General features: G+C 37.3%; 1 protein-coding gene across 4 annotated transcripts in view; it reads left to right on the forward strand.

Annotated features, from left to right (window-relative positions):
* nos1apa (nitric oxide synthase 1 (neuronal) adaptor protein a) overlaps positions 1-12,265 on the forward strand; it is a 105,089-nt gene that overhangs the window by 62,930 nt on the left and 29,894 nt on the right. For all 4 annotated transcript variants that reach the window (XR_008906939.1, XR_008906938.1, XR_008906940.1 and 1 more), the window contains exon 7: positions 1,951-2,108. Coding sequence is in view for 1 of the 4 variants with exons in the window: in XM_056749935.1 (XP_056605913.1) it covers positions 1,951-2,108 (158 nt within the window). In the remaining 3 variants the exon portion in view is untranslated. The remainder of the gene's footprint in view (positions 1-1,950; positions 2,109-12,265) is intronic.

Consider the following 12,265-nt stretch of genomic DNA (forward strand, 5'->3'; position numbering starts at 1 on the left):
CTCGCAGGGAGCACAAGGCTGTGTTGCATGGATGGGACTGACTGGGCTTAACTAGCAGCTTCATTACTGACCCAGTGTTCGTGCAGAGAGACAATTATTATCCACAATTTATAAGGATGACTTTTAGGGATGTGAGAGATTGTGTCAAAAGGACAATGGCTGTAAATCATAATTAGGGATGTTATCATAACATGCGATTAATGTTTTCAGATTTACACGCAAAAAATATTTACATGTATGCAATTGGCAGATGCTTTTATCCAAAGCGACTTGCAGTGCATTATGCTATAAATTTGTTTCTAATTATGTGCAATCCCTGGGATTGAACCCATGACCTTGGTGTTGTTAACGCCATTCTCTAACCACTAAGCCGCAGGAGAGCTACGCCAAGGTATTTAACGGCATTAATGTAACATTCGTTTTTTCTGTCATCATTGTCTAGCATTACATTATATAACCACGCTGTTATGCATATAAAGGCCTTTAAACTATTAAGGCGAGATTTGAAATGGTTGTAGTGACATGTCCATGTATAGATTGACAGCTTCTGGCTGTAGAACACAGCTCAACGCAACGCAACAGTGGTCCCGTCTGGTCTAAAGGCTGCGTCAGAATCTGTCAGACAGTGCACCGGTATTAACTTCTCTTTTATGCTTGAATGAGAAAAAACACACAAGATTATGCCAGAAAGCACATTTTGTCTAGTATTTTTGCAAGCACAGTCTTCAACGAGCAAAATAAAGTCAATGCAAAGAGTAGAAAAAAGGACCGTATTAGACCTGCTTAGAGCAGCAGCTCCTAAACGTGCTGCTGTGACTCCGGTCACTAATGTAAATCAAAGATCAAGAAAAAGAAAAGAAGAAATCAATGTGATTTTGTAGCTTTATTGAGGATTTTTCTGTGTTTCATGTATTTAGCAGGAAAGACTGTAAAGTGTTTGGGAACTTTATTTATATCTGTATATTTCCTACCTGCATTATACTTAGGTTATAATTGGGTTTGATCAGCAGAATATTTTTTTTAATAAAGACATCAGTAAGAAAACCAACAATATTAGAATGTTTGTTTTCATTCATAAAATGAAGCTGTTAAAGAAATGTGTTGTTTCTACATTAATTTGGAGATGCAATTTGAAGTTATTGGAATGTAAGAGTATATTTAAAAACATAAAAGCTGTGTATTATTAGTTAATTCATTTTATTTTAATCATTTGACAGCACGAAAATAAACATGTTAAATAAAATAAATAGTTTATGTTTAATTTCACTATACGTGTGCGATTAATCGCAGCTAATCGCACAAAAAGTGTGTGATTAATCACGATTAAAAAATGTTATCTTTTGAAAAATGTAATGTATCTTCTTTTTTTAACCATTCTGTTTTGTTCATAACGTGAACAAATTTTTTTTTCCTACTATACATGAAATATTACACTTTAAAATAGAATGGTCACATTGCTGTATTATTTTTTTGCTACACGCAAGAGGAAACTTAAAAGACTTCAAAGTTGTAAAGATTAAAAAGCTTTCATGGGCTGCCGATTTCGTAAAAGAATAGTTCATCAAAAAAGGATAGTTTTATCCCTATACACTCCCATTGTAACCAAAAAACCCACAACAACACTTAAAAAAAACTGTATTTTAGTTCTGAAGATCAAATAAAGCCGTAGGGGGTTTTAACAAAGATAATATATATTAACAAGACGCAAAACTGAACCATGGAGAGGAAGGCAATGCTAAATATGGCCGCTCAAGCAAAGAAAGCCCCACCTTCCAGAAGAACGATCCAATCTTCAGTGGATAAAACCTGACGATTCTCCGATAATTTCACATATACAGTAGTGGCCCAAAGTGAGAAGTGAATTGCCATTTTGTGCTTTGTAGTTCTCACAATAAAGGTAAGATCATCCACTGTCTTCTATTTAGCACATTGATTTGTTTCTCTCTAAAGGGCGGGAACTGACAGGGGCCGAAAAGCCAGCTGCAGAAGAGACTGACATTGATGCAGAGGAGCTGCCCCTCCCTGACAGCACAATGGATGAGTTCAATCGCGGGGTCACCGACCTGGATGCTCCCAAAAAAGACGAAGATCTCACCAAGGACAATAAGGTATCAGCTGCAGCTCTCCTTTCCACTCAATTATGGACTCCATATTAATATTTAACCATGATTTGACAGTGGTTCACCTCTGAATGCAGTTTACTGAATCGCTTGATATCAGTTTTACACACAAATCCCCGGCGCTGCTTTTTCCAATTAACTTCAGTAATCGAGGGAAGGTTATTCAGCGTGTTTTCATTGTATTGCATATTAGGGCTGTGTTGCGTTGAGCCTGGGGTCTAGATTCAGCTATAAATCCATTAGCATAATCTTAAAGTGTAAAAGCTGCTGTGGTGCAGAGGATTATGTAATGATACCTCAAACCGGGAGACGTTCTTAGAGAGAGTGATTAATGTTAATGTCAGCTTAAGAGGAAAGACAAAAAAAATTAAAAAAGTTGAACATGTAACCCACCAGTATTCATCTTACAAATGACAAGAATAAAACAACAGCGGTTTCTAAAAGAGCTAGACTTTGGATGAGAGTCTACCAAAAATAGCATCATGAGAATGTGGCATATTGAATGTAAGCCTTCAGTCTTTGCCTGCAGTTGGGTAAACACAGCTTATGTGCTCTTCCTCGCTGAAGGCTTGTTTATCTTTCCTCTCAGGCATAATATTGTGGGTACGGTGCATCAGTGTCTGAGGTGATGAGACTGGAATTATGTTGGAGACTGATAACACCGGTCTCCTCAGGAAATTACAACGTCAGAAATGTTTGGCTTGTGTCAGATGATTGTTCTATGATTTATAAGCCCGTCAGAAACTATTTCGCTCTGTGCCAGGTGCCACGAAGAAAGCTTTTGTGCCAGCCTCAGTGGTACCGTGTCCTTGTTTCATTTGCTTTCAAATAGTTTTTGACCCAAATTGAAATCTGTGCAATTCAGTGTAACTTTGAAAGAAGTGGGAACCATACGCTGAGTTACAAAAGTGAAGGCAGCTGCTCAACTGCATCCTTAACCAGTCAGTCAAGATCTTAAGTGTTTTATGTTATGGATCTCTTAAGGAAACTGTGTTCAGATCAGCTCCCAGATCTAAAATGAATGTGATGCTTTTTGCCATGGCTATCATATCCCGCAACCATCAAACTGCATGCACAGGATTGCAGGACTTCATAGACAGACTAGAATAGATCTTAGAATTGGATGGATTCCGGATTTGCCTTGATGCCCCTATAAGGGATTGTTCACTCAAAAAGAAAATTCTCTCATCATTTACTCACGCTCTTGTAACTTCAAACTTGTTTTTTTCTACTGCATAACGCAGAAAAATATATTTTGAAAAATGTTAGTTACCAAAAACTAGTACCGATGGTGGTACCCATTCACTTCTATTGTATGTACACAAAACCAATGCAAGTCAATAGGTACCAATCGTTTTTCTGTTACCGATATTCTTTGAAATATGTTGTGTTCTGCAATACAAAGTCATAGATGTTTGAAATGACAAAATGTTCATTTTTGTGCGATAATATCGCTGATGTCCTTCTGAAACCATCCATCCATTTTCTTCCGCTTATCCTGGGCCGGGTCGCGGGGGCAGAAGTCTAAACAGGGTTTCCTTCCAAAACCTTTTGTCCATATTTAGTGATTATTATTTTTGTCCTTAATCATTATTATTATGAAATATAAGCATTACTAAAAAAACACAGTGTTTAATCATTTATAAAGTTCATTGTTTTTTCTATTTCCTGAAAATAATAGGAATTTAGACATCCAAGGTTCTGGAAGGCGGCAACAATATGTGAGATTTCAGACACATTTCCAGGATTTGACCAAAAATGTATTCCATTCTTGGGCAACTCAAAAAAAGACTGTTGGTGCTGTTGTTCCATGACACTGAAATATTGAAACTTATAAGTAGCGAGGTTTCATCAGTTTTACAAGGACTGAACATTTTGTTATAATTTACTCGCCGTATTCAGAGGTTGAATAAATGTTTATTCTAAACAAAGTTAATTCAGTCGATAATGGTTTGAAATTGGTCAATGTAGAGCTTTTCTGGATGTATTAATGACATCTTTTAATTTTTAAAATTATGTGCAAATGTTGGCATTTAATGAAACACAAATATAGCATTTGGACACGTTTTCACACGTATAAGCAGTTCCTTTTAACTTGGTGTACACTGCTGAACAAGGACACTTTCCATCCGCAAAAAGCTGCGAACCAGAAATAGACAGTCTGTGTGGGAAATGTTTTTATGACTGGTACAAATGTTTTTCAGGTAGCCTGCAGTCAGATATGCTAGTGGAGCAGAACGTTTCTTTTTGGTCTGATGCGTAAAGTGACCCACTGCTATGTGTCTTACAGCATTACATTTTTCCACTGAGACTAGATAAATCTTAGGCCACATCACTCTCCTGTTACATTCGCTAAAATTGTATGCTTTACAGATGAATTGTGTTGGCCAGTTGATTAATAGAATCGATTAGAAATGAGGAAATGTTTTTAATAGGATGCTTAAATGCTGTCGAGGTCATGTACTCAATCAATACAGTATTATACAGAAATTTGGTAGATGTGAAATGCTGATTTATTTAAACGCATATTAAGAATCGTTTGTTAACTTAATATAAAAATGCATCTAAAAATAACGTTTAAATAACGTTTTAAAAACGTCAAATCTGTTGTTTGCTTTTTAATCCAGAAGTTAAACAAATTAGCATGTTTAACTTGTTGCCTTTTAACTCAAATGTGTTTACCATGCCATATTGTTTTCACCAAACCGACAGATGTTTTCCAATAAAGAGACATTAGAGTTTTATAGCTTCTAAATGAGGCTCCTCTTGTAGACTAAATTGGGTATATGAGCTCTCTTTATGCAAGTGGCTGTGTCAGATTTTATGAGAGACTGCAGTGCGCTTTGGTGGGTTTCTGCACACAACGGCCACTGAATAAATAATAGGTGGGTATCAAGTGCTTCTCATCAACTGTGCTGAACTTGACCTAATGTCAGGCTCCTCCATCGGCAAGACCCAAGCTCACACAGTGCTGAGGGGGTTTCAGATTTTCAATATAGAGATGTGCAGCTACTGTGCAGCTCTGATCATTATCAGCCTGTAGCTTCCAGGCAAACGGCCAACTTTCTGCCCAAATTTTGCTCCCTTTAGTTTCCTGGAACCAGGAAAAACGGTCTACATCTAAAATCAGTCTGACCCCCAAGGAGCTGGACATCACAGAGCTTATATTTAAGCTAAAGACGCATCGTTTTCCAGTTTCAGTCTATTTCTCAGGCGTGTATGTCTTGATCAGTGTACACATGTAAAGGGTTTGAAGATGGGATTTGGGGGATTGGTGGAGCATAGTTGCCCTCTCAAATACCTTAAGGACTAAAATGTTAGATGGAGCCTGAAAGCAAAAATGTCATTCAAAGTAATGGCAGTTTCACTGGGTAATTCATGATGACCTGAGTTCATCCTATCTGTTCGTGTTGAATGAAGCTTTGATTTTGACCCAGCGCTCAATTTCAGCAAATCTTGCCCAGCGGATTTGCTTTTTGGATCGGACCACTGGTTATATGCTTCAGGATGTTCACCTCTTCTGTGCTCAAATACCTAAACCAGATTAACAATTCAGATTTTTTTTATATTAGAGTTGTGTTGCAAAAGGTTTTATGTGTTTAATTTATATCCTGTTTTATATTTGGTTTTATATTAGTATTAAAGAACACATTTTATAAAATAATCTTGCATTGAGCAGACTAAATGTGCTGTTTCATTATAAATATTTATATATAAATATTTATATATATATTAAATATAACATTTATTTATTTTCTTAGGGGTGAGTTCATTTTGATTGAGACACTTTTTGACATTAAGATAAATGACAAAAAATGGTCCAGTTAACCTGACTTCAGCTATTTATAAGCTCAAAATTTGGTTTGAAATGAACAAAATATGAAATGTAATATAAATCATAGGGGTCCACATAATGTGTCTGTGAAGTCTCAGCTCATAAAACACCACAGATCTTTAAATATACCATGCGCTACATGCCCACTTTTGCATGTGAGGAGAAACTCGCTGTTTTGGTGTGTGTCTTTGGAAGTGAAAGTGAGCTGTTAGTCTCCGCCCTCTTTTCAGCAGAAAACGCAGCCAGGGCTGTGAGTCTGTGCTTCCAGCGACAAAACAATAAAGTATGGTCACATATAGCAAACGAGAAACAAGGTCTCACAGACGTGCTTTCGAATAGAAAACGGACAAAACATGTCACAGTGACATTTTATCTACTTTTAAGTTGCCGGTCCCTGGGGTCTTACTTAAAGATACAGGTACTTACAATTTCGTTATTTGCAGCTTTTCCTCGTTCAGTGTGGACTATTTCTATTGAAACTAAATAAATCCATTGCGCTCTTGTCTCCCGTGAGGCTGGGAACACTGTTCTGTGTTGGTCTGTGCAGCCAACAACAGAACAGTCCGTAAGCGTTGCTACTTTTGCCATGGTGTTGGAACTTCACGCAATGGGAAAACAAAAATGGCGGCGGCGCAATGGTTGGACACGTTCAGAACAAGGGGGGCATAAATATAATAATAAAAACTGTTGCTTACATCATTAACAGATCGATTTCTCACAGGCTTGCAGAGATAGGCTCACATAAAAAAAGTTAATGATTTGTCTTTTTTCATGTTTTCTAAGATTAGCATTTAAACATGGAAAAAGACCGCTTTTCATGAAACCACCCCTTTAAAGGAAACCAATCGGAGGCCACCTTGATGCTATTTGCTATATAACATGCAGTTTTTTATCAGGTTACTGTACAAAGGAAATTTTGAAGGGTTTAAAGATGTTCATGTCAAATATTATAATAAAAATCTAAAAAATATCATTTTACTGTATTATTGAAGAGGACTGGGTTACACAAAAAAGGGAAAGAGATCAAAGTCCACTTTCAAAGCCAAAAAAATTGCTAATGGAAAAGTAATTGACATCTTTTTGAACTACCCACAGTGTCAAGAACGAAACAGGAAACCAATATCGGGTGGTTTTGTCAATACCGTCTCCAGTCAACCACGCCAGAGAATTGAAATAGAGAAAGAAACAGAGAGAAAAGAAAATGCCTTTTTACCATTGTTTTGCTATTTAGACTGCTCTTTCTGCAACAAAAGCGGCAAACCGTTGAGACCGATATTGAATCATCTTTGTCAAGTAACAATTGATGCCTAAATATAGCAAACTACAAATGAATTTCAAACGATTAACTTTGGCCTCGCTCTGATGGACAATCTGTGTCAAAATCTGATAAAGCTTTGGCATTTCCCTCCCGTTGATCTTTCAAAAATGATGACAAAGCCCTTTTATCTTTGTAATTCATTCCTTCGTTGAAATTGCATTTTAAAGGGACATCCGATTATGCAATGCACGATTGGTTGATTCGGTTTCATCCTCATGCTAATGGCTTACAATGACATTTAACATTAGTGTGAATATGTGGATGCCAAAAGCCAGATGTTCTGCAGTCACTCATTATCATCTTTAGTTTTCCTGAAGCCATTTTGCAGAACAGGTCTCTTTTGACTTTTCATTAGACAGTGTGTGTGACTATCTCAGCTTGAGATACTTAATGCTATCCTACATTTTACAAGTCACTGAATGAACCAGAACGGCAAAAAGGATCCTGTAATGCCTTGCTTTAAAATGCAGTTACTTGAGAATTGTTTGATCTGTCTGGCTTTTGTGCAGTATGCTTTGAATCCGGATGTGTCAATGAAAGAAATCCATGCGGACCGTGTTCCAATAGATACACTTCTTTTGTCAGAGCTTTTTTGAAGTGTCGAGGGTGTGCCGTCACCCTCGGGCGACTTTCAGTGTCATAATTAACAGAGCGTTATATTCATGTCATTTTTCTCTTGTGGCTTTTCAGACAGTATTGTCTAGAATCCATCACGCTAGTGACAGAAACGGTGCTCGCTTACATGCTAAATGCCATTGCTGTTGAGATCTTTTAGAATTGTGTTACGATCCCTAATGTCATGTTCCTGAGCTTTAATACAGGAATAGTTTCAGTACTTTCAGTTCATGTGGAATCCCACAAGAAGCACCCTGCCCTCTCTACATATTATACTTTTGTATTTTTTGACCCTTTATTGTTTACGCTGTTGCTTATAGCAGATTGTAAATAGGGGAACTGTGCCCTTGTGGTTGGGTACTTTATTCCAAAGTTTTCTTTTCTGCAGAAGAAACACAAAAGAAGATATTTTGAAGAAAGTTGGTAACCAAACAACTGCGGCACCCATTCACTTCTTTTGTATGGTGCCAGTGATTGGTCACAAACATTCTTCAAAATAGCTTCTTTTGTGAAAATCATACAGTTTTGAAATGACAAGAGGGTGTGTAAAAAAGGATAGATCTTTTTGGTAAACTAAACCTTTAAGCATGGAATAATTGATGAAGGGCCGTTCAGTTATTCCACGGTTACCGCACCACAGGACATTTTTCAAATGTTTAATTTCAACGTTTGTCTTTTTATCATTTTTAAAATGCTGTTGATGGTAGGACTTCTTTCTTGCCGATCTCATTTCAAGCATCTGTAAGAGCGGACAGACTCGTAAGCTTGGGCTACTGCTACGTGGTGTGTGTATGTGTATGTGTGTGTGAGAGCTTGAGACGGCGCGCACACATGCATCTTTGTAGTGATGTGACAGAAAAGCCAGTGATAATATTACAATTTATTTCTTGTATTGTTTGTATCACCAGCAGTAAAAAAAATCACGCACGTTTTTGAAAAAGTAGGTATATGAAAATATATTTATTGTCAGTTATAAGCAGCATGAAGAGAAAAACAAACCAGTAGGCTATTGGTGTTTATGAATTCCTTTTCTTTCTATTTAGATATTTTATTTATTCAATTTCACTATATGTATTTCAATTTTGTTTTTGAAATTCTTTGTTTATTGAAACGAAACTTGGCAAGCGTTCCCATTAACAGTAAAGTTTGACATGATAAACATCAGATCAAGAGCAGGGTTCCATGTGAGGTGATGGCCTGCAGGCTACACTATAACTTTCTGTAATGTGGAACTGTAATGCGGTCGGCCGACCTGGAACACATTCATAGGTGTGCATTTACTGAAAGTTAATGCATACCCATAGAATATTTGTCAACCAATCAGATTGAAGCATTCAACAGGCCCGTGGTATAACATAACATAATATACAGGGACAGGTTCATCAGCATTTGCACTTAATGCACACATTTGGAGTAAGTTCTTTTTATAATTTATATACATCCTTTTTTTTAATTATTGATCCTTTTTATAATCTCCCACATGTTCTCCACTTTTTCACTGTCTTGTATATGTCTTTATATTTCATATATTTCTCCTGTCAAGGACATTAAAAAAAATCTGTAGTTTTGAGGCGGCAGCTCATGAATTGAACATATTTGTGTGGCCGCCGGCAAATCCATGGTAATCCATGCCAGGTGTAAACTGAACATTGCTCATCCGAAGGTCTCTCTACTCTGGTGCAACCAGCACTTCAGAACAGCAAACATATTGTACAAGTCCACGAGAGGGGCAGTGTTGTGTGTCCAGTCTGCAGTTTATGGTTGAGTTATAGTGTGTTCTGCTCCCAAGATTTTTCATTTTACATGCTGGTGCTGAGGGAAAGTCATTTTGTGTCTGACTGGAATATCAGAAAAAAAAAAAATTGTCTGCTTTACGTTTGCTTAAACATCACTGCGTGAGTTCCTTCCAGGAGCTTGGCCGTCGGTGATTAAAACATGCTGTGCTCACACAATCGTTCGGCTATAAAAGACTCTGAATGCAATGTGACCTGTTCGTAATGTTTTTATACTGTTTTTGCTGCATGTTTTAATAAATGCTCGTGGCTGACTTCTATTTGCTCGTTGCCTGTTTTTTAATGGTCGGGAGGTGGATAGGTTTAAGGTAGGAGTGGGGTTAAGTGTTCTAAAATAACTATTATTTTATATAAAAGTACAATTAATAAGTATTTTTTTAATCGTTTCAGTTTTACAAGTGCAAAGAACTGCGCGTGTCATGTTTACCGCCTAGAGGAGTCATATCACAACACTGACACTGACCGGCGGGCCTGTTACACACTTTGGCATGATACTGGGTTGAATGGTGATACTCGGCGCACTTTCTTATTCATTTAGAACATGTACATCATGTAGAAATCCTGTGCAGTGGACAAGTATGTTGCTAAATCTAAATACACTTTTGAAAGAATTGCTTTCTAGTACAGCACATTTATCCCAGACTGTCAGAGACCTCAGCACATTTCATCTTATGTTGGCATGCTGAATAAGAGGTTTTCTGAAGTTTAGGATGCATATGTTTTATTCATTAGAGCTTACTTGCTGTAAAAAGTATAAAACCAGTTTGATATACAGAAAAACACAGAGCTGGTGTTTGCACATTTTTCAGCGATGGATTTGACTAGCTGTTGTCTCAGTAGTTTCAGATTAGTATGACGCATATTGTAAAGAAAAAATGCCAAGAGCTGGCATAAACTTTACAGTTTAAATCCAGTTGGTTCGTTTCTATGATGTCGACATTGAATCTGTTCTTTAAACAAGATGTGAAAGATTGAGTGGATTTGTTGATTTAAAAAAAAAATGCATCAATTAAAAGGTTATGGAAACACTGTGATTGGTGAACTCTTTGTCAGGCAGTTCCTTAACCGAGGCACGAATTAAAATCACAACTTTAACCCGAGCTTTTGTTATATAAGAGGGAATCGTATTCACGCAAACATCATGTAAGTGTTGAACTAAAAACGCCCTTGTAACTGAGATTACATCTGTTATTGACACCAGGCCCCGCGAACGGCTGGTTCTGGAATGCACCTATCTATGACGACATTGATAGGTTGAATACCACCTCCACAGAAAAATTTCATCAACTACTTCTCTAGCCCCACCCACTGGTTCGTGCATGACAATTCTGAAGTAACACAGGTGGCACGGAACCAGATAGAGCAAGCAATAAACAAACATGCCGTTAAAGATAGCTAAATATTGTGACATCCCTGGTTGGGAAAGAATACAGTAGCTGCATAACCTTCCTTCGGATTCCGATAATATAAATGCGGGGTTATGGTTTATTTTTATAGACGTTCCAGCTCATGTGGGAAAAACATGGAGCGTTTGTCTGTGATCTTAAACTCGTGCGAAATGGCATCTCTGTGATTTTGCAGGCTCATATATCATTTTTCAAGGTTTTATCCACCGTTTGAGAATAATGTAGGCTCTTTTGAAGTGTTTTGGTATTATTTCGGGTGCTGGGTGATATCCATATGTTACAGAGAGTCTCTCGTTTGTATATTTATCATGGAAACTCTCCTAACATTTGAGACCTGCGATCGCGGTGTTCTTTTATCCGGTTCGGGAACACTGGGCTCAAATGCAGACAGGTACGGTCATATATCATTAAACGCAATACAACTATAGGCAATACAAACTATACGAAAAGCCTGCCATCACATCCGGGAAATAAGTCCGTAAATTTGAGTAAAATCATACAGTGCAAATGCGTCACATGAAATACTGATGTGGGGAGGTCATTTATAAATCACAGGAGGTCTCCAGATAATACTAATGCCCTGCGAAAACTGTGAATGGTGCTAATGTGTAACTAACATTACTTCTAGAACCAAATTCACAGAAGCCTCAAACTACGCGAACTGTTATCTAATCAAAGCTTTTGATGTTTACTGATAAAGTCTTCAATGCCCATTAAATCCGCCGGCCTAAATTAGCCTATTACTTATTGATTTTGATGTTATTTAATGTAAAAATAACGCGAACATCATAACTAGACCCCATAGAACCGTATAAAACAATAAACAGTTCAGGAGACCATTAAAGCCCCTGTCAGGTCCAGACTTTATTCTGATAGTCAAACGTCTGGCTTTTTAAAGGTAGTGTTTAAATGACAAATATCTCAAATATTCGGTCTATGCACAATTTTAGGGAAATATAACATTCCTCAATACAGATAGAAAAACACTCAGTTTAGCCGCTATACGAACATCTGACCGTGGCCACAAACCGGGGCAAAATCTCAGTTTAATCTTTGATTCTCCTACTTGTGCTTTCTGTTACATTTCTTATTCTCGACATTGAAGTCTGAATAGTTGAACAGGCTGTACAAAAACAGCTGTTAATGAAAACACGTTCGTATTATATCTTGCTACCTAG

Source organism: Triplophysa dalaica, chromosome 6 (assembly GCF_015846415.1).
Source record: "Triplophysa dalaica isolate WHDGS20190420 chromosome 6, ASM1584641v1, whole genome shotgun sequence".
NCBI classification, from domain to species: Eukaryota; Metazoa; Chordata; class Actinopteri; order Cypriniformes; family Nemacheilidae; genus Triplophysa; species Triplophysa dalaica.